Source organism: Amphiura filiformis, chromosome 16, assembly GCF_039555335.1.
Source record: "Amphiura filiformis chromosome 16, Afil_fr2py, whole genome shotgun sequence".
In the NCBI taxonomy this organism is placed as follows: domain Eukaryota; kingdom Metazoa; phylum Echinodermata; class Ophiuroidea; order Amphilepidida; family Amphiuridae; genus Amphiura; species Amphiura filiformis.
Window position 1 is genome coordinate 34,640,311 of NC_092643.1, and position 23,067 is coordinate 34,663,377.

General features: G+C 36.5%; 3 protein-coding genes across 3 annotated transcripts in view; all 3 read left to right on the plus strand.

Moving 5' to 3' along the window:
* LOC140172591 (uncharacterized) overlaps positions 1-12,348 on the plus strand; it is a 211,140-nt gene extending 198,792 nt beyond the window's left edge. The window contains exons 65-72 of the mRNA XM_072195731.1: positions 5,725-5,976; positions 6,214-6,465; positions 7,512-7,763; positions 7,899-8,150; positions 9,733-9,984; positions 10,512-10,763; positions 11,836-12,087; positions 12,281-12,348. Coding sequence (XP_072051832.1) covers positions 5,725-5,976; positions 6,214-6,465; positions 7,512-7,763; positions 7,899-8,150; positions 9,733-9,984; positions 10,512-10,763; positions 11,836-12,087; positions 12,281-12,348 — 1,832 coding nt within the window. The remainder of the gene's footprint in view (positions 1-5,724; positions 5,977-6,213; positions 6,466-7,511; positions 7,764-7,898; positions 8,151-9,732; positions 9,985-10,511; positions 10,764-11,835; positions 12,088-12,280) is intronic.
* Positions 12,314-23,067, plus strand: part of LOC140135911 (uncharacterized) — a 232,440-nt gene continuing 221,686 nt past the window's right edge. The window contains exons 1-7 of the mRNA XM_072157581.1: positions 12,314-12,498; positions 13,599-13,850; positions 14,010-14,261; positions 15,360-15,611; positions 15,774-16,025; positions 17,126-17,377; positions 17,537-17,788. Coding sequence (XP_072013682.1) covers positions 12,420-12,498; positions 13,599-13,850; positions 14,010-14,261; positions 15,360-15,611; positions 15,774-16,025; positions 17,126-17,377; positions 17,537-17,788 — 1,591 coding nt within the window. The 5' untranslated portion in view covers positions 12,314-12,419. The remainder of the gene's footprint in view (positions 12,499-13,598; positions 13,851-14,009; positions 14,262-15,359; positions 15,612-15,773; positions 16,026-17,125; positions 17,378-17,536; positions 17,789-23,067) is intronic.
* Positions 17,984-22,945, plus strand: LOC140136392 (hyalin-like). Its single transcript, XM_072158117.1, has 6 exons — positions 17,984-17,988; positions 19,879-20,237; positions 20,397-20,648; positions 21,729-21,980; positions 22,140-22,391; positions 22,686-22,945. Exons 1-6 carry the CDS (start codon positions 17,984-17,986, stop codon positions 22,943-22,945), a joined length of 1,380 nt encoding a protein of 459 aa, XP_072014218.1.

Genomic DNA, 23,067 nt, shown 5'->3' on the forward strand with positions numbered 1-23,067 from the left:
TTAAATACTTGTTTTCATCTTGTCACCAATTTACTTTACCCAGTGATTGAAGGTAGCGACTCAACAGGACCTGTCATAAGGGACTGCCCTGAATCTGCTGAGTACACTGTACCAGCGGGGACAACCTTTCAAGATGTAACATGGACAGAACCCACAGCAACAGATGATTCTGGTCTACAACCGACCGTGACAAGGTCTCATGTACCTGGAGATTTTTTCCCAATTGGCCCAACAGAAGTGTCCTATACATTTACTGACCAAGCTGGAAACAGTAACACTTGTACATTTACCATAACTATTGTGGGTACGTGGCTATTGTGTTAGGATAAACTGACTTTTCAAGCATGAAAAGACTTTCGTTATGTATCTACATTTGTATGTTAATCTGCAAATGTTCTTGATTATTCTGTGATTGTCAATTCAGACAGAAATAATAGTTGTGGTACTTGGAAGTTGTCAATGTTATTCATTTTAAAATCTTGAATTTGTATGCATTATCTTCCTCTATTCTATTGCTTTCATAGTTTGTATGGTACACTAGTTGTCTGACGTCCTTTGAATGTTGTGTTCACAACATTTAAATTATTTATATAATATTCTATTTTGATACGATATTGAAATGAAATTGATTGAATGATTGACAAATTATATATCCAAGATTGTTTAACTGTATAGTCCACCAGTTGTCTGCACTTTTGATTATGTATCCTGAACATCTCCAGTGTATTTCAAAAGTTGTTTATCTGTATGGTCCACCAGTTGTGTGCACTTTTGATTCTGTGTCCTGAATATCTGCAGTATATTTCAAAAGTTGTTTATCTGTATAGTCCACCAATTGTATGCACTTTTGATTCTGTGTCCTGAACATCTCCAGTGTATTTCAAAAGTTGTTTATCTGTATGGTCCACCAGTTGTGTGCACTTTTGATTATCTGTCCTGAATATCTCCAGTATAATATTTCAATGTTATTTATCTGTATGGTCCACCAATTGTATGCACTTTCGATTATGTATCCTGAACCTCACCAGTATATTTCATTGTTGTTTAACTGTATAGTCTATCATTTGTCCACTCTTTTGATTCTGTGTCCTGAACATCTCCAGAGTATTTCAAAAGTTGTTTATCTGTATGATCCACCAATTGTCTACACTTTCAAATATCTGCAATATATTTTTGATGTTGTTTATCTGTATGGTCCACTAGTTGTCTGCCCTTTTGATTATATATCCTGAATATCTTGAGTATATTTATCCGTATGGTCCACCAATTTTTCTGCACTTTTGAATATCTGCAGTATGTTTTCGATGTTGTTTGTCTGTATGGTCCACCAGTTGTCTGCCCTTTTGATTATATATCCTAAATATCTTGAGTATATTTTTCCGTATGGTCCACCAGTTGTCTGCCCTTTGGATTATGTAAAGATAAAGATACTATCACTTTGAGATATTTAGCAAAGCCAATTATATTTGTCTGCAGTTACTGAAGATGGTGATTCCATAGCACCGGTGATTACTTTTTGTCCTGACTCGGTGACATACCAAACACATGTAGTAGTCTGGCAGGAACCCACAGCTACTGACAACTCTGGCATTATGCCTACTGTTACCAAATCCCATCAGTCTGGTGATAGCTTCCCATTTGGGATTACAACAGTTACATACACATTCACTGATATGGCAGGAAATGAGGCGGTGTGCTTATTTACAATCACAGGTAATTTTGTGTTTGTAGCAAGCATTAGAAAATAGGATTTTGTGCTTGAGTGTTTGTGAATAGTTGATAGCAAGTGTAATACAATTGTATGAAATGTGTTTTATATGGTGTTGCTAAAGGATTATATCATCTTTCCAGTTAGTAGTGTGTTCTGTCTTAGCTGCAGTATCTCAGGCCAGGAATAATCATATTGGTTTGTTGAATTGCTGTTCATTTGTAGTATCTGTAACATTTTTGTAGCAGAAATGTTGTTAGTTTTACAGGTTTCCAATATACTATTTCAATCAATTGTGATGTCCGTCTGTTTGAAAAGAATTGTTTATATTGTTTTATCAGAAAGAGACTTTTATGACAGCATAATTTTTCTGTATGTATACTGGTTGATTCTGGTTTGTATGTCTTAATGTAACATTTAAATCGTGCTGCACATGACTTCATAATTCTATTATCCTCTTAGGTTTACCATCATGTATGGAAAAATAATACTTTTGAGTGTCCTTTTATGCCATATCTTTAAAGAATGTTATGTATTCTGGATTGTCTTTGTTATTGAAACAAACAAACTTGATTAATTTAGGTACTTGTTTTCATCTTGTCACCAATTTGCTTTACCCAGTGATTGAAGGCAGTGATCCAACAGGACCTGTAATAAGTGACTGCCCTGATTCTGCTGAGTACACTGTACCAGCGGGGACTTCCTTTCAAGATGTAACATGGACAGAACCCACAGCAACAGATGATTCTGGTCAACAACCTACCGTGATAAGGTCTCATGTTCCTGGAGATTTTTTCCCAGTTGGCCCAACAGAAGTGTCCTATACATTTACTGACCAAGCTGGAAACAGTAACACTTGTACATTTACCATAACTATTGTGGGTATGTGGCTAATATGTTAAAGATAAACTGACATTCATTTCAAGCATGAAAAGATGTTTGTTATGTATTTATGTTTGCATGGGCTCCCAGAATTTCAGTTATTTGGTTTTTTTAAACCTACATTTGGATGTTCCTTGACATATTAAACAGTTTTTAAAAGGAATAATGATTGTGATATATATGCTTGGAAGTTGAAGTTGCCAATGTTATCCCTGAATAGTTGCATTGTCCACCTCTGTTCTGCTGCTTTCCATGATATCCCATATATCTGTATATCCGTATACTCCACCAGTCATCTGCATTTTTATGTGTCGTGAACATCTGTAATATATATTTTCAATTTTGTTTTTCTTGTGGTCCACCAGTTGTCTACTGTACCCTTTTGATATGTCCTGAACATCTCCAGTATACTTCCAATGTTTTCTTTTTGTGATGCCATTTGACTACAAGTGTTCTTCAGTGACACCCTTAGATATCCTGATTTGGTGTTGTAGAAAGCCTGTAGTTATTCTAGCTTGCATCTACAGCTATCAAATTGACAAGTATGTAAAAGGGAGAATATTCTTTATCCCAATCCAGTCTCTGGAGTTGATACAACCCCACCTGTCGTCACCTTCTGTACTGAATCAGCTACTTACCAAGTTCCACCCGGGGCAGAATCTATTGAAGTTTCATGGAGAGAGCCAACAGCCACAGATGACAGTGGCATGATTCCTGAAGCGTTTAAGACACATAGACCAGGGGATATATTTCCTGTTGGTGATACACAAGTCCAGTATGTGTTCTTGGATGCTGCTGGAAATCGAGCCACATGCTCATTTACCATTACTGGTAATTCAAACCTTTTGTTTATATTTCTACCTGGAAAAATTAAGTTTATTTTTGCATGATCTGTGGTGTTTCCGCTGGGAGTGGCTCTGTTTTCATGGATTCAGGCTGAGTATTATTCATTAAATTTGTTTTGATGAAAATATCATCACATGAATAAACTGCATGATTTCATTTTATTCTTAGAAATATTCCTAGAGGTTGGTTTCAGTTTTTATAGTTATAGGTGGTCATGTGATAGTTTTGATGTAAAAGATGATATAATTATAAATATCATGTTTTGTCATTTATTGAGGAGCAAAGATTTGTTTTTGTATTACTGTAGTTCAAACTGATGCTGATTCAATTGTCCCAGTTATAAATGGATGCCCACAGTCTATGGAGTACACCATACCTTCAGGCATGACATCTCGTATTGTAACATGGACAGAACCTACAGCTACTGATAACTCTGGCATGACACCTACTGTCACCCAATCCCATCAATCTGGTGATAGCTTTCCTATTGGGGTGACACAGGTTACTTATACTTTCATGGATGTGGCAGGCAATGAAGCCATATGCACATTTACTATTACGGGTAATTTATATTTGTGTTTTTGAGGTTTTACTTGCTGTAGCTTTAGTGATGGTGTTAGTCCTGTAGCATAATTAATTGATTATTATATTATACTGTGGCAACTACTATTCTAACATGTTTATACATGAACATTGTTTATCACATGAATATACTGCATGAATAAACTGCATGATTTGTCTTTATTCTTAGAAATATTCCTATAGGGTGGTTTTAGTTTTTACAGTTATAGGTGACCATGTGATAGTTTTGATGTATAGGATGATATAAATATCATGTTTTGATATTTATTGAGGAGCAAACATTTGTTTCTATATTACTTTAGTTCAAGCTGATGCTGATTCAATTGCCCCAGTTATAAATGGATGCCCACAGTCTATGGAGTACACCATACCTTCAGGCATGACATCTCGTATTGTAACATGGACAGAACCTACAGCTACCGATAACTCTGGCATGACACCTACTGTCACCCAATCCCATCAACCTGGTGATAGCTTTCCTATTGGGATGACACAGGTTACTTATACTTTCATGGATGTGGCAGGCAATGAAGCCATATGCGCATTTACTATTACGGGTAATTTATAATTGTATTTTGAGGTTTTACTTGTGAAGGTGTTAGCATGATTAATTGATTATTGTATTGTACTGTGGCTTATACTTTTCTTACTGACATGAGTTTGATCTTCAAATCTTCATCTCATCTTCAAATATGTAGTCTTAATTCTTGTAGAGACATTGAAGCATGTGGGTTTGTTGTTTGATAAATAGCACCATCATTGTTCAACTTTTCTTTAAAATGACTTACATGCCATCAAACAACCATGATTGGGCTTCAACTTTGTAGTCATTTAGCATTATTCATTTTACATTTTACTCTGTTCACATAGTGGTGCAATGAAATAGTTGAGAATAGACTCTATATCCATAATCAAAATAACATAATCATTATTTTCCTGCTGAATGACTGCCAATCTGTCATTTGAAAGAGCCTCTTCATTGTTTTTAAATATCACTTATCCACAGTGGTTGAAATTGATTCTTCTGTGCCAGTTATAATTGGCTGTCCAGAATCAGTACAGTACACAGTCCCACAAGGCACATCAACAAGGATTGTAACATGGACAGAGCCTACAGCAAGTGATAACTCTGGCCTGACACCTACTGTCACCCAATCCCATCAACCTGGTGATAGCTTCCCTGTTGGGATGACACAAGTCACTTACACATTCACTGATATGGCAGGGAACGAAGCCACATGTTCCTTTTCAATCATGGGTAAATCTGATATTTGGTATGAATTGTTGTAGGATAGATTAGGTACAAAATGACAGCTTTATGTTGTAGTAGGCATATTTCTAGTATATGTCGGAATGTTATCTAGGCTGTGACCTTGTTTTCATTGCAAAGCTTTTTTCCCTTTTTTTTCAGCAAAAGCAGGACCCTTTACAACTTTGGATCAAGTCACATGCTCAGTGACAAATTTTTCTGCTAAAGTAAACTTTCGCTGTTGTAGTAGCAGCTACAGATTGCATGAAAAATGTACATAGAGTGTTTGCTTTTAGCAGGTTTCTTGGATGTTCCCTAGAAGTGCTTGGCTTCATCTCTGCAAAGAAAAACTGCATTGCAGCTGCTGTTGTTTGCATGAAATGTGCTCTTTGGATGGTGTTTTTGCCGTCTTTATGAGATAATTATATATATTATACTTATATTTATATTTATGTAGTGGTTCCAATTGATTCCTCTGTACCTGTGGTAACTGATTGTCCTCAATCTATGCAATACACCATACCTCTTGGTACACCAACAAGAATTGTGACTTGGACAGAACCTACAGCAACTGATAACTCTGGTGTAACACCATCAGTCACCAGATCTCACCAACCTGGGAGTAGCTTCCCTGTTGGGACAACACCAGTCAGTTATACATTCCGTGATGGGGCCGGCAACGAGGCTACTTGTTCCTTTTCAATTATGGGTAAATATGTTAACATGAATGCTATTGAAAAATCAAATCTCTGCACTAGCTAGATAAGATTTGTGCATGGCTTGTTGTTGCCAATCCAAATTTGCTACAATACCTATGATATTTTAGTCTGTTAGTAGATATAATATGTAGAAAAAAATTACACTTTCAGCATTGTATGATGTGCATAAATGTTATCAGGTCTAGCAAAACAGTTGTAAAATGTGCACACTGTCTGTAATTTTGTAGTATTGGCAGTTGATTCTAGTCCACCTGTGATCATTGGATGCCCTCCATCAGCCACATATACAGTACCACTTGGAACAACCTCTAGTATTGCAACCTGGGTGGAACCAACAGCTACAGATAACAGTGGAGTAATGCCTACAACCCTTAAAACTCATAACCCTGGAGATAGCTTTATGGTTGGTATGACACAAGTCTCATATATAGTCAGTGACTCATCAGGGAATGACGCATTCTGTTCTTTCGGTATCACTGGTAAATACTTGTAAATTTTGATATGCATTTGGCAAGCAGCTACATAAGGCAGAAAATATGCTGGAAACTTCTGCAAAATGCATATAAATATCAACATATATCAGCAGATAAGCAGATTTTGAGCTGGAGCTTTGTACTCTCTGCAATGCAAAAAGATGGCAGCAAAAAAATTGAAATTTGTGCAATAACTAATTTGAAAATGGCAATATGCTGCCACCCTGTCATTAAATTAGATACCTAGATATTTAGATAAATTAGATTCTTTTGCTTATAGTATCCAGGTAGAGCTATGAATGTGAGCCACAAATATGCGGGAAACTTGATAGCAGAATGCTTTTAAACATCAAATGAATATCATAGAAAAGCAACATTTTTTGGTATTAGATGTGCACTCTGTCTAAATGCAAAAAAAATAAGCTGCTTGTTTCTGGTATATAGGCCAGGACGTAAGCTATAATCATTTCAGTAAAATGTCTTGAAAGCTGCCAAATACTATCTACAGTTAAGCAACTGTTTACAGCAGCTGCTGTGTACATGAAGTAGGGTGATCTTCAAAATGGAAAAAATGACAGTGCTTTTAGTAGTCATAGAAATGCTAAAAAACAATAGCAAATAAGCAATATTTTTGAGCGAGTGATAATTCTGTGCTCTTGGTATGGCAAAATGTAGCGGAGAAAGTGGTGTTCTTGCTTGCAAGGTGTAAATATTGTTGTAAATACTCTAAGAAGCTGTTCCAAATCAAGGTAAAATAGCATGGACCTGCTGGAAAGTAAAATGAAGCTACATTATTGGCAAATATTGCTTCCTTTTCCTCTGTTCTGATGCTTTCCATGGATATCTGGAACTTCGTAATCTGGTCTCTGATGCTGCAGCCTTACGAGTTCTTGCTTCTTCTCTTTCTCCGTGGTCTTCATGACTTCTTGTGCAGTAAAACTACTAGATGCAATCTATGCAAATAAAGCAGATAGGACACATCAGCAAGTGCGTAAATTATAATTCTGAAATATTTTTTATATATATGCCTCAACTTTGAATTTTACTACCAGTTTTAGCTGTGGATACATTAGTACCTGTGATCAGTGGGTGTCCAAGCTCCGACACCTATTCAGTACCATTTGGAACATCATCTCGTTCTGTGACTTGGATCGAACCAACTGCTGTTGATAATTCAGGTGGACAACCCACTCTATCAAGAACTCATCAACCTGGACAAAACTTCCCTGTTGGCGCAACTCCAGTGACTTATACTTTTACTGATTCTTCAGGGAATCAAGCTCAGTGCTCATTTACTATTACTGGTAATTAGACATAGATTCTTGAAATTTTACTGAAATTCTACCATAATGCATTCCACCATATTGAGTATGTTTAATGTTTCAAGTTTGTATTTGGAGTAACATATAAAATACATAATTATGGATGTTTACTTATAGTGGAAATAGTTGACTCCATCCCTCCTGTGATCAGCGGATGTCCTCAATCAGACATGTATACAGTACCACTGGGAACATCTGCCAGAGTTGTGAGTTGGACAGAGCCTACAGCTACAGATGACAGTGGTGTGATGCCTACTAGCATCAAGACTCACAAGCCTGGCGATAGCTTTACGCTTGGTGTGACACAAGTCTTATACATATTCATGGATGGCTCCGGCAATGATGAAGTCTGCTCTTTTAGCGTAATTGGTAAATACCTTCAACATGATATGCATTTGACAGGCTGGTACAATGGGTAATATGCTGAAATATTCTGCTTCTGCAAATTGCTAATGAGGATGACGATGAACAGCAGGTTTAAATATGTGGTGTAAAAATTGTTTTCTAATCGGCAAATAGAAAAGACAAGTAGCAATCGAGAACCCCTTGTGAATTAACAAAAAACTTCTATGGTGCAGTTCTTGCTTTGTGCTTTCACATGAAATGAGCTATCATCTGAATCCATCCTTATAAAGAGCATTTATTTAAGAGCAAATACTACCTCTCTTAGTGATCTGAGGCCTTTTATGTGAGGTGGATTTATGCAAGATGATAATATAAATGCAAATTTCTTCAAAAACAGCAATATCTCTTTAAAAGGGTTGTCTCTTTCAACTCAGCAGCAGTATCTCCCACGAGTCTCTGATTTCTTTCTATTTTCTATGTTATTGCTGCACTTTTAATTCTCACTACTAAACACTTTTACTTCGCCTCCATCTCTATGGTTTTCCTTACAGTAAAGAACAGCAGTTTTAAATATGTGGTTTAAAATTGCTCTCTAATCAAGGTAGCAAAGACAGGTAGCAATTGAGAACTCTTTGTAAATTAATACAAACTTGCCTAGTACTTCTAATGAACAAAGCTTTCACAGAAATAAGCTATCATCTGTGATTTTGGATTATTCTTTACTGAGCATGTATTTAAGTGCAAAGCTGTCTCAGTCATCTGAAGCCTTTTATGCGAGGTGGATTTACTCAGGACAAGAACATGAATGCAAATTTCTTCCAAAGCAGCAATATCTCTTAAAAAGACTGTCTCTTTGCAACTCAGCAGCAGTATCTCCCATCAGACTTCTGATTTCTATATTCTATGTTATTACAGCACTTGTGATTCTCACTATTAAACACTTTTACTTCGCCTCCATATCTATAGTTTTCCTTACAGTAAAGAACAGCAGTTTTCAATATGTGGTTTAAAATTGCCCTCTAATCATCAGGTAGCAAAGACGGGTAGCAATTGAGAACTCTTTGTAAATTAACACAAACTTGCCTAGTACTTCTAATGAACAAAGCTTTCACAGAAATAAGCTATCATCTGTGATTTTGGATCATTCTTTACTGAGCATGTATTTAAGTGCAAAGCTGTCTCAGTCATCTGAAGCCTTTTATGCGAGGTGGATTTACTCAAGACCAGAACATAAATGCAAATTTCTTGCAAAGCAGCAATATCTCTTAAAAGACTCTCTTTTGCAACTCAGTAGCAGTATCTTCTGATTTCTATGTTCTATGTTATTACAGCACTTTTGATTCTCACTACTAAACACTTTTACTTTGCTTCCATTTCTATGGATTTCCTTACAGTAAATTCCAATCTTTCGATCAGAAATTGAACTTGTTTACTATACAATGCTGTTTCAAAGCTTGAAAGTAGCAAAGTGGCCTTTACTGATATGCAAATGATGGTGGCAGCTGATACATCTGCTCATATTGCACATTATAATCTGTTTGTATATGCCAGTAATAGAAAGAATTATTGTAAATGGATAATAGAAGACATCACTTGGATTTTTCAGTTGTGTCAGTTGATACAGATGCTCCTATCATCAACGGATGTCCGAACTCAGCCAGGTATCCAGTGCCATTTGGAACATCATCTCGCTCTGTGACTTGGATTGAGCCCACTGCATTTGATAACTCGGGAAGTCAACCCACTGTTTCAAAATCTCATCAACCTGGATCGAATTTCCCAGTTGGTGTAACTCCAGTGACTTACACTTTTACTGATTCTTCAGGGAATCAAGCACAGTGCTCATTCTCTGTCACTGGTAATTTAACATTTTATGATATATGATAAACTAAATTATGTTTAGTGTAGAGGTGAAGTGACCTCTGTATACAATTACTAATACTTCAATGTGGACAAAAGATGATAGTTTGATCATTAAATTAGCCTCTTGCAACTTCCCATATTAATATATGAATACCTGAATCAAGTCTATACTTTGGCTAAATTCATAAATGGGAAATTGTTGCTTATACATAGGCCTATCATATGTATAAAAGAACAACACAAATCCACCCTCTACATGCGTCTATTGAGCATGTGAAATCCAAAAACCACCCAATGATAATCGGCATACCTAATACAGTTCAACCCACTCATTTGCATGTAAAACTTGCCCTATTTACCAGGTAAATCTAACTGAAGAAATTAAAATTTTTACAGTTTTCTCAAAATCACCTTCCATGGACTTGGATAGGGTTTGTATTTACGTATTCATATACACTCTCTTTAATAAATTTTATACCAAATTGATTTACGCATTCAATACATATTAATTTTCGATTTTAGTGATTGTAGTTGACACCATCCCTCCTGTGATCAGTGGATGTCCTCAATCTCCCACATATACAGTACCACTGGGAACATTAGGAAGAGTTGCGAGTTGGATAGAACCTACAGCTACAGATGACAGTGGTGTGACACCAACATACATACAATCTCATAGTCCTGGAGATAGGTTTATGGTTGGTATAACACGAGTCACATATATATTCAGTGACTCATCAGGAAATGAAGCACGCTGTTCTTTCGGTATCACTGGTAATTGTTATTTTTGTATGTTTTGCCAGCTTCTCAAAATGAACAAGTCTGGATGCTTTGATTATGCAGCAAATTTGCACTTTTTTTTTCAAACAAGCCAAGATTCTAGATGGTGGTTCTTTCTAAAGTAATATCTGCTAGATTCATAAATGCAAATCTCGGTTTAACCAATAGCTTAACTTTATTCAGCTATTGAAATGAGGCAAGATATTAGTATTAGCAAAATAGTTGCAGGTAGTTTCATTTTGCGTAATAGCCGTTTTGAAAGCATCAATGACTACACAGGTGGGAGCTATCCTTTCTACCAAACCTTTATCTTTGCTCTCTGCAATATTTCTGCTGTGTAAAATATGGAAACTGCTACAGATTATTGAAGAAAAACTTACCTTACACCTAACCTGTTGTCAGCCAGTGTTGGAATGTCATAAATGGACATTGTCAAATAATCATTTGGTTGATATACAGAATAGCTAACTACAACAAAATACTTTTATTTTCCTCTGAAGTTGCTGGGTTATTTCTTTTTCTTTCCAAAACAAATCTTTCTCTCTGGTTGCAGTAGTAATCTTTATGAAGACCGTATGATTCATTATCTGCATTTCTTCCTTGTGGATAAAATCCAAGTAATCCTTTTCTTTAGAAAATGTAGTAGTCTAAAATTTGGAAACTGCTACAGATTATTGAAAAAGAAATTATCTTGCACCTAACCTGTTGTCAGCCAGTGTTGGAAAGTTATAAATGGACAGTGTCAAATGATCATTTGGTTGATATACAGAAGAGCTAACTACAACAAAATACCTTTTTTGTTTATTCCTCTGAAGTTTGCTGGGTTATCTTTTTTTCTTTCCAAAAAATCTTTCTCTCTTGCTGCATAGTCATCTGCATTTCTTCCTTGCGGATAAAAACACAAGTAATCTTTTTCTTCAGCAAATGAAGAAAGGGCTGTGCTGATCTCTCAAAAGTAGGAAGGAAAGAATATGGCAGATCTCGCTGAACTTGCACATTCTATGCAACTGCCGCATATGCTATAAAATCATTGCTGAAAATGAAATAAAACATCTTGATCTTTTAGTTTTGTCAGTTGACTCGGATGCTCCCATAGTCAGTGGATGTCCAAACTCAGCCAGTTATCCAGTGCCATTTGGAACACAATCACGTGTTGTGACTTGGATTGAACCCACTGCCTTTGATAACTCGGGGATACAACCGACTGTCGTAAGATCTCATCAACCTGGACAAAACTTCCCTGTTGGTAGAACTCCAGTGACTTATATTTTCACTGATTCTTCAGGGAATGAAGCTCAGTGCTCATTCTCTATTACTGGTAATTATAACTTGTACTCTGCTTCATATTTTGTCATTTTGTATTTCCAAAACACTTATTTGCTCAGGATAATCCATTTGTATTTCAAGCTTGTTTTCAGAATGTCATTTATGTAACTTATGTTGAGCATATAATCATATTTTGGGTGTTCTTTCTTAGTCATTGTAGTTGACACTATCCCTCCTGTGATCAGTGGATGTCCTCTGTCACCCACATATACAGTACCACTGGGAACATCAGGAAGAGTTGCGAGTTGGATAGAACCTACAGCTACAGATGACAGTGGTATAACGCCAACATACATACAATCTCATAGTCCTGGAGATAGGTTTATGGTTGGTATAACACAAGCCACATATATATTCAGTGACTCATCAGGAAACGAAGCACGCTGTTCTTTCAGTATCACTGGTAATTGTTAATTTTGTATGTTTTGCCAGCTTCTCAAAATGAACAAGTCTGGATGCTTTGTTTTGCAGCAAATTTGCACTTTTTTCAAAGAAGCCAAGATTCTAGATGGCGGTTCTTTCTAAAGTAATATCTGCTAGATTCATGGACGCAAAACTTGGGTTTAAAAAATAGCTTAACTTTATTCAGCTATTGAAATGAGGCAAGATATTAGTATTAGCAAAGTAGTTGCAGGTAGTCTTATTGTGCGTAAAAGCCGTTTTGAAAGCATCAATGCCTACAGAGGCGGGAGCCATCCTTTCTTCCAAACCTTTATCGTTGCTCTCTGCAATATTTCTGCTGTGTAAAATATGGAAACTGCTAAAGATTATTGAAGAAAAACTTATCGTGCATCTGAAACTGTTGTCAGCCAGTGTTGGAAAGTTGTAAATGGACATTGTCAAATGATCATTTGGTTGGTAAGGTGCATATGTTTGTCACCAAGTCACAATAGCGCTAGCTGCAGGTAGTCACACTGTGGACAATTACCTTTCAGAGAAGCACAAAGGATACACTTTATCTTTGCTCTAGAGTTGATGGGTTATCTTTTTTCTTTCTAAAAAAATATTTCTCGTTGCAATAGTAATCTATATGAAGATCATTTATCTTGCTCTCTGCCATATTTCTGCTGTGTAAAATATGGATACTACTAAAGATGTTTGACGAAAAACTTATCTTACACCTTACCTGTTGTCAGCCAGTGTTGAAAAGTTGTAAATGGACATTGTCAAATAATCATTTGGTTGGTATTTGGTTGATATACAGAAGAGCTAACTACAACAAAATACCTTTTTTTTGTTTATTCCTCTGAAGTTTGCTGGGTTATCTTTTTTTCTTTCCAAAAAATCTTTCTCTCTTGCTGCATAGTCATCTGCATTTCTTCCTTGGGATAAAAACACAAGTAATCTTTTTTCTTCAGCAAATGAAGAAAGGGCTGTGCTGATCTCTCAAAAGTAGGAAGGAAAGAATATGGCAGATCTCGCTGAACTTGCACATTCTATGCAACTGCCGCATATGCTATAAAATCATTGCTGAAAATGAAATAAAACATCTTGATCTTTTAGTTTTGTCAGTTGACTCGGATGCTCCCATAGTCAGTGGATGTCCAAACTCAGCCAGTTATCCAGTGCCATTTGGAACACAATCACGTGTTGTGACTTGGATTGAACCCACTGCCTTTGATAACTCGGGGAGACAACCGACTGTTGTAAGATCTCATCAACCTGGACAAAACTTCCCTGTTGGTAGAACTCCAGTGACTTATATTTTCACTGATTCTTCAGGGAATGAAGCTCAGTGCTCATTCTCTATTACTGGTAATTATAACTTGTACTCTGCTTCATATTTTGTCATTTTGTATTTCCAAAACACTTATTTGCTCAGGATAATCCATTTGTATTTCAAGCTTGTTTTCAGAATGTCATTTATGTAACTTATGTTGAGCATATAATCATATTTTGGGTGTTCTTTCTTAGTCATTGTAGTTGACACCATCCCTCCTGTGATCAGTGGATGTCCTCAATCGCCCACATATACAGTACCACTGGGAACATCAGGAAGAGTTGCGAGTTGGATAGAACCTATAGCTACAGATGACAGTGGTGTGACACCAACATACATACAATCTCATAGTCCTGGAGATAGGTTTATGGTTGGTGTAACACAAGTCACATATATATTCAGTGACTCATCAAGAAACGAAGCACGCTGTTCTTTCGGTATCACTGGTAATTGTTATATTTGTATGTTATGCCAGCTTCTCAAAATGAACAAATCTGGATGCTTTGATTATGCAGCAAATTTGCAATTTTTTCAAAGAAGCCAAGATTCTAGATGGCGGTTCTTTCTAAAGTAATATCTGCTAGATTCATGGACGCAAAACTTGGGTTTAAAAAATAGCTTAACTTTATTCAGCTATTGAAATGAGGCAAGATATTAGTATTAGCAAAATAGTTGCAGGTAGTCTTATTGTGCGTAAAAGCCGTTTTGAAAGCATCAATGCCTACAGAGGCGGGAGCTATCCTTTCTTCCAAACCTTTATCGTTGCTCTCTGCAATATATCTGCTGTGTAAAATATGGAAACTGCTAAAGATTATTGAAGAAAAACTTATCGTGCATCTGAAACTGTTGTCAGCCAGTGTTGGAATGTCATAAATGGACATTGTCAAATGATCATTTGGTTGGTAAGGTGCATATGTTTGTCACCAAGTCACAATAGCGCTAGCTGCAGGTAGTCACACTGTGGACAATTACCTTTCAGAGAAGCACAAAGGATACACTTTATCTTTGCTCTAGAGTTGATGGGTTATCTTTTTTTTCTAAAAAATATTTCTCGTGCAATAGTAATCTAAATGAAGATCAGTTATCTTTGCTCTCTGCCATATTTCTGCTGCGTAAAATATGGATACTACTAAAGATGTTTGACGAAAAACTTATCTTACACCTTACCTGTTGTCAGCCAGTGTTGGAAAGTTGTAAATGGACATTGTCAAAATAATCATTTGGTTGGTATTTGGTTGATATACAGAAGAGCTAACTACAACAAAATACCTTTTTTTGTTTATTCCTCTGAAGTTTGCTGGGTTATCTTTTTTTCTTTCCAAAAAATCTTTCTCTCTTGCTGCATAGTCATCTGCATTTCTTCCTTGCGGATAAAAACACAAGTAATCTTTTTCTTCAGCAAATGAAGAAAGGGCTGTGCTGATCTCTCAAAAGTACGAAGGAAAGAATATGGTAGATCTCGCTGAACTTGCACATTCTATTCAACTGCTGCATATGCTATAAAATCATTGCTGAAAATGAAATAAAACATCTTGATCTTTTAGTTTTGTCAGTTGACTCGGATGCTCCCATAGTCAGTGGATGTCCAAACTCAGCCAGTTATCCAGTGCCATTTGGAACACAATCACGTGTTGTGACTTGGATTGAACCCACTGCTGTTGATAACTCGGGGATACAACCGACTGTTGTAAGATCTCATCAACCTGGACAAAACTTCCCTGTTGGTAGAACTCCAGTGACTTATATTTTCACTGATTCTTCAGGGAATGAAGCTCAGTGCTCATTCTCTATTACTGGTAATTATAACTTGTACTCTGCTTCATATTTTGTCATTTTGTATTTCCAAAAACACTTATTTGCTCAGGATAATCCATTTGTATTTCAAGCTTGTTTTCAGAATGTCATTTATGTAACTTTTATGTTGAGCATATAATCATATTTTGGGTGTTCTTTCTTAGTCATTGTAGTTGACACCATCCCTCCTGTGATCAGTGGATGTCCTCAATCGCCCACATATACAGTACCACTGGGAACATCAGGAAGAGTTGCGAGTTGGATAGAACCTACAGCTACAGATGACAGTGGTATAACGCCAACATACATACAATCTCATAGTCCTGGAGATAGGTTTATGGTTGGTATAACACAAGCCACATATATATTCAGTGACTCATCAGGAAACGAAGCACACTGTTCTTTCAGTATCACTGGTAATTGTTATTTTTGTATGTTTTGCCAGCTTCTCAAAATGAACAAGTCTGGATGCTTTGATTATGCAGCAAATTTGCACTTTTTTCAAAGAAGCCAAGATTCTAGATGGCGGTTCTTTCTAAAGTAATATCTGCTAGATTCATGGACGCAAAACTTGGGTTAAAAAAATATCTTAACTTTATTCATCTATTGAAATGAGGCAAGATATTAGTATTAGCAAAATAGTTGCAGGTAGTCTTATTGTGCGTAAAAGCCGTTTTGAAAGCATCAATGCCTACAGAGGTGGGAGCTATCCTTTCTACCAAACCTTTATCTTTGATCTCTGCAATATTTCTGCTGTGTAAAATATGGAAACTGCTAAAGATTATTGAAGAAAAACTTATCTTGCATCTGAAACTGTTGTCAGCCAGTGTTGGAAAGTTGTAAATGGACATTGTCAAATGATCATTTGGTTGGTAAGGTGCATATGTTTGTCACCAAGTCACAATAGCGCTAGCTGCAGGTAGTCACACTGTGGACAGTTACCTTTCAGAGAAGCACAAAGGATACACTTTATCTTTGCTCTAGAGTTGATGGGTTATCTTTTTTTTTCTAAAAAAATATTTCTCGTTGCAATAGTAATCTTAATGAAGATCAGTTATCTTTGCTCTCTGCCATATTTCTGCTGCGTAAAATATGGATACTACTAAAGATGTTTGACGAAAAACTTATCTTACACCTTACCTGTTGTCAGCCAGTGTTGGAAAGTTGTAAATGGACATTGTCAAATAATCATTTGGTTGGTATTTGGTTGATATACAGAAGAGCTAACTACAACGAAATACCTTTTTTTGTTTATTCCTCTGAAGTTTGCTGGGTTATCTTTTTTTCTTTCCAAAAAATCTTTCTCTCTTGCTGCATAGTCATCTGCATTTCTTCCTTGCGGATATAAACTCAAGTAATCTTTTTCTTCAGCAAATGGAGAAAGGGCTGTGCTGATCTCTCAAAAGTAGGAAGGAAAGAATATGGCAGATCTCGCTGAACTTGCACATTCTATGCAACTGCCGCATATGCTATAAAATCATTGCTGAAAATGAAATAAAACATCTTGATCTTTTAGTTTTGTCAGTTGACTCGGATGCTCCCATAGTCAGTGGATGTCCAAACTCAGCCAGTTATCCAGTGCCATTTGGAACACAATCACGTGTTGTGACTTGGATTGAACCCACTGCTGTTGATAACTCGGGGATACAACCGACTGTTGTAAGATCTCATCAACCTGGACAAAACTTCCCTGTTGGTAGAACTCCAGTGACTTATATTTTCACTGATTCTTCAGGGAATGAAGCTCAGTGCTCATTCTCTATTACTGGTAATTATCACTTGTACTCTGCTTCATATTTTGTCATTTTGTATTTCCAAAACACTTATTTGCTCAGGATAATCCATTTGTATTTCAAGCTTGTTTTCAGAATGTCATTTATGTAACTTATGTTGAGCATATAATCATATTTTGGGTGTTCTTTCTTAGTCATTGTAGTTGACACCATCCCTCCTGTGATCAGTGGATGTCCTCTGTCACCCACATATACAGTACCACTGGGAACATCAGGAAGAGTTGCGAGTTGGATAGAACCTACAGCTACAGATGACAGTGGTATAACGCCAACATACATACAATCTCATAGTCCTGGAGATAGGTTTATGGTTGGTATAACACGAGTCACATATATATTCAGTGACTCATCAGGAAACGAAGCACGCTGTTCTTTCGGTATCACTGGTAATTGTTATTTTTGTATGTATTGCCAGCTTCTCAAAATGAACAAGTCTGGATGCTTTGATTATGCAACAAATTTGCACTTTTTTCAAAGAAGCCAAGATTCTAAATGGCGGTTCTTTCTAAAGTAATATCTGCTAGATTCATGGGCGCAAAACTTGGGTTTAAAAAATAGCTTAACTTTATTCAGCTATTGAAATGAGGCAAGATATCAGTATTAGCAAAATAGTTGCAGGTAGTCTTATTGTGCGTAAAAGCCGTTTTGAAAGCATCAATGCCTACAGAGGCAGGGCTATCCTTTCTACCAAACCTTTACCTTTGCTCTCTGCAATATTTCTGCTGTGTAAAATATGGAAACTGCTAAAGATTATTGAAGAAAAACTTATCTTGCATCTGAAACTGTTGTCAGCCAGTGTTGGAATGTCATAAATGGACATTGTCAAATGATCATTTGGTTGGTAAGGTGCATATGTTTGTCACCAAGTCACAATAGCGCTAGCTGCAGGTAGTCACACTGTGGACAATTACCTTTCAGAGAAGCACAAAGGATACACTTGATCTTTGCTCTAGAGTTGATGGGTTATCTTTTTTTTCTTTCTAAAAAAATATTTCTTGTTGCAATAGTAATCTTTATGAAGATCATTTATCTTTGTTCTCTGCAATATTTCTGCTGTGTAAAATATGGAAACTGCTACAGATTATTGAAAAAGAAATTATCTTGCACCTAACCTGTTGTCAGCCAGTGTTGGAACGTTATAAATGGACAGTATCAAATAATCATTTGGTTGATGTACAGAAGAGCTAACTACAACAAAATACCTTTTTTTGTTTATTCCTCTGAAGTTTGCTGGGTTATTTTTTTTACTTTCCAAAAAGTCTTTCTCTCTTGCTGCATAGTCATCTGCCTTTCTTCCTTGCGGATAAAATCCCAAGTAATCTTTTTCTTCAGAAAATGAAGAAAGGGCTGTGCTGAACTCTCAAAAGTAGGAAGGAAAGAATATGGCAGATCTCGCTGAACTTGCGCATTCTATGCAACTGCCGCATATGCTATAAAATCATTGCTGAAAATGAAATAAAACATCTTGATCTTTTAGTTTTGTCAGTTGACTCGGATGCTCCCATAGTCAGTGGATGTCCAAACTCAGCCAGTTATCCAGTGCCATTTGGAACACAATCACAGGTTGTGACTTGGATTGAACCCACTGCATCTAGATTCTAGATGGCGTTTCTTCCTAAAGTAATATCTGCTAGATTCATGGACGCAAAACTTGGGTTTAAAAAATAGCTTAACTTTATTCAGCTATTGAAATGAGTCAAGATATTAGTATTAGCAAAATAGTTGCAGGTAGTCTTATTGTGCGTAAAAGCCATTTTGAAAGCATCAATGCCTGCAGAGGCGGAGCTATCCTTTCTACCAAACCTTTATCTTTGCTCTCTGCAATATTTCTGCTGTGTAAAATATGGAAACTGCTAAAGATTATTGAAGAAAAACTTATCTTGCATCTGAAACTGTTGTCAGCCAGTGTTGGAAAGTTGTAAATGGACATTGTCAAATGGTTAATAAGGTGCATATGTTTGTCACCAAGTCACAATAGCGCTAGCTGCAGGTAGTCACACTCTGGACATTTACCTTTCAGAGAAGCACAAAGGATACACTTTATCTTTGCTCTAGAGTTGATGGGTTATCTTTTTTTTTCTAAAAAAATATTTCTCGTTGCAATAGTAATCTTTATGAAGATCATTTATCTTTGTTCTCTGCAATATTTCTGCTGTGTAAAATATGGAAACTGCTACAGATTATTGAAAAAGAAATTATCTTGCACCTAACCTGTTGTCAGCCAGTGTTGGAAAGTTATAAATGGATCAAATAATCATTTGCTTGATATACAGAAGAGCTAACTACAACAAAATACCTTTTTTTTTTGTTTATTCCTCTGAAGTTTGCTGGGTTATCTTTTTTTCTTTCGAAAAAAATCTTTCTCTCTTGCTGCATAGTCATCTGCATTTCTTCCTTGCGGATAAATACCTAAGTACTAAAAGTAATCTTTTTCTTCAGAAAATGAAGAAGGGCTGTGCTGATCTCTCAAAAGTAGGAAGGAAAGAATATGGCAGATCTCGCTGAACTTGCACATTCTATGCAACTGCCGCATATGCTATAAAATCATTGCTGAAAATGAAATAAAACATCTTGATCTTTTAGTTTTGTCAGTTGACTCGGATGCTCCCATAGTCAGTGGATGTCCAAACTCAGCCAGTTATCCAGTGCCATTTGGAACACAATCACGTGTTGTGACTTGGATTGAACCCACTGCCTTTGATAACTCGGGGAGACAACCGACTGTTGTAAGATCTCATCAACCTGGACAAAACTTCCCTGTTGGTAGAACTCCAGTGACTTATATTTTCACTGATTCTTCAGGGAATGAAGCTCAGTGCTCATTCTCTATTACTGGTAATTATCACTTGTACTCTGCTTCCTATTTTGTCATTTTGTATTTCCAAAACACTTATTTGCTCAGGATAATCCATTTGTATTTCAAGCTTGTTTTCAGAATGTCATTTCTGTAACTTATGTTGAGCATATAATCATATTTTGGGTGTTCTTTCTTAGTCATTGTAGTTGACACCATCCCTCCTGTGATCAGTGGATGTCCTCTGTCACCCACATATACAGTACCACTGGGAACATCAGGAAGAGTTGTGAGTTGGATAGAACCTACAGCTACAGATGACAGTGGTGTGACACCAACATACATACAATCTCATAGTCCTGGAGATAGGTTTATGGTTGGTGTGACACAAGTCACATATATATTCAGTGACACATCAGGAAATGAAGCAAGCTGTTCTTTCAGTACTACTGGTAATTGTTGTTTTTGTATATATTGCCAGCTTCTCTAAATGGACAGTTCTGGGTGCTTTGTTTTTGTAGCAAATTTGCACTTCTGTACAAAAAAGAACAAGATGGCGGTTCTTTCTAAAGCAATACCTGCCAAATTCATTGATGCAAAAGTCTTGTACAAACGATATCTTGAACTTTATTCAACAATTGGAATGCAGCAAGATAGTTGGCAAATTAGCTGCAGGTAGTCACATTGTGGGTAATGACCTTACCTTCCTGAAAGCACCAATGGATATACAGAAGAGCTAACCTTCCTACCAAACCATCTTTGCTCTGAGTGTTCTGTGCAATATTTCTGCTAAAATATGAAAGCTCTGCTAAAGAGTTTTGAACAAAAACTTACCTGTCATCTAACTTGTTGTCAGAGTTGGAAGTTATAAATGGACACTGTCAAGTAATCCTTTGGTTGTTCACTGGCATATGTTTATCACCAAATGGCACAAGGTTTAGCTGCAGGTAATCACAATGTGGATAAAAAAAAGATACACGTAAGAGCTACCACAAAATGGGTTATCTTTACATTGCCTATTGCTGGGTTTCTTTTATTCTAAGAAATCTTTCTTGCTGCTAAGCAATAGTGATCTTTATAAAGATCATGTAAGTGATATTCTGCATTTTGTCTTTGCTGATAGAGTTCTTCAAGAAATCTTTTTCTGCAGAAAATGTAGTAAGGCAATGCTGACCTCCCAAAAGGAAAGACTGGTAGAACTTGCTGAACTTGCACATTCTATGCAACTGTTGCATATGCTATAAAATCATTGCTGAAAATTAAATTAAAAACAAAATCTGTACGTTTTAGTTTGTCAGTCGACATAGATGCTCCAATGGTCAGCCGTGGTCCAAACTCTTTCTTGCTGAACTTCTTCCTTGCTGAAAATGTCCTTCAAGCAATCTTTTTCTACAGAAAATGTAGTAAGGTGATCTCACAAGAGCGGGAAGAAAAGACTATGGTAGAATGCTGAACTGGCAAATTCTCCGCAACTGCTGCATATGGTATAAAATCAATGTGAAAATGAATTGAAACAAATGTGTGTCTTTTAGTTTTGTCAGTCGACACGGATGCTCCGATAGTCAGCGGATGTCCAGGCTCAGCCAGTTATCCAGTGCCATGTGGAACACAATCTCGTTCTGTGACTTGGATTGAACCAACTGCATTTGATAACTCGGGAAGACAACCCACTATTTCAAGATCTCATCAACCTGGACAAATCTTCCCTGTTGGTACATCTCAAGTGACTTATATTTTTACTGATTCTTCAGGGAATGAAGCTCAGTGCTCATTCACTATTACTGGTAATTATCATAATACACCTGCGTCATATTAAGTCATTTTATTTTATCTGTATTTCCTAAATGCATTAGCTTTGAATTAATCATTTCTATTTCAAGCTTTCTGTTTTAAGAATATGCAACATGTAGCACATATAATGATATTTTGATGTTACTTTCTAGTCAATGTAGTTGACACCATCCCTCCTGTGATCAGCGGATGTCCTCTATCAGCTACATATACAGTTCCACTGGGAACACCCAGAAGAATTGTGAGTTGGCTAGAACCTGCAGCTGCAGATGATTGTGGAGTGGTGCCTACAAGTTTACAATCTCATAGTCCTGGAGATAGCTTTGTGGTTGGTGTGACACAAGTCACATATATATTCAGTGACTCATCAGGCAATGAGGAATTCTGTTCTTTCAGTATCACTGGTAATTGTTATTTTTGTTTGGTTTGCCAGCTGCTAGCTCAAAACAGAGAAGTCTGGATGCTTTATTTCTGTAGCAATTTTGCTCTCTTTGCAAAATAGATATCACTCTGAATACCTGATCTTTCAAAGCATAATTTCAAGTCTTGGTGCTTTATATTTGAAGCAAATTTACCAAGATAAAATATGACTCTGGATGTTTGTTCTTTCTAAAGCTGCATCAGGAAACCTCATAGATATTAAAAGTGTGTAATACCTCTGTTTAAGGAAAACAATTGGTATCTCAAATCTGTTTCAGCTAATGGGAAAGAGATAGGAGATTTCGAAGCTAACTCTGCAAAAGGCTATGGAAGAAAAAATGTTTCTTCTAACTTGTTGTCAGCTAGGATTGGAAAGTTAAATCCTTTTGATCTTAAGGTGCATAAGTTTGCCAGCTACTTGAGCATCTTTTTCACTGAAAAGCAAAGTACACTAGCCTTAGCTGCATGTTGTCACAATATGGACAATAACCTTTTAGAGAAACTCAAAGAATACCCAGAAGAGCTAACTGCTGCATAATAATTGTTTTCTTCTTGCTGAAGTTGCTGAGTTGTCTCTTTTTTTTTTTTTTTTTTCTTGTTGGTTTGCTATATTGATCTTTATGAAAACCACTATTTGTGATTATCTGCATTTCTTCCTTG

What these genes read in the sequence shown, in the direction of transcription:
- LOC140136392 (XM_072158117.1), top strand. An exon ending in GTGCTCATTCTCTATTACTG is followed by an intron (nt 20,238 to 20,396) that starts GTAATTATCACT and finishes GTTCTTTCTTAG; the next exon opens with TCATTGTAGTTGACACCATC. An exon ending in CTGTTCTTTCAGTACTACTG is followed by an intron (nt 20,649 to 21,728) that starts GTAATTGTTGTT and finishes TGTGTCTTTTAG; the next exon opens with TTTTGTCAGTCGACACGGAT.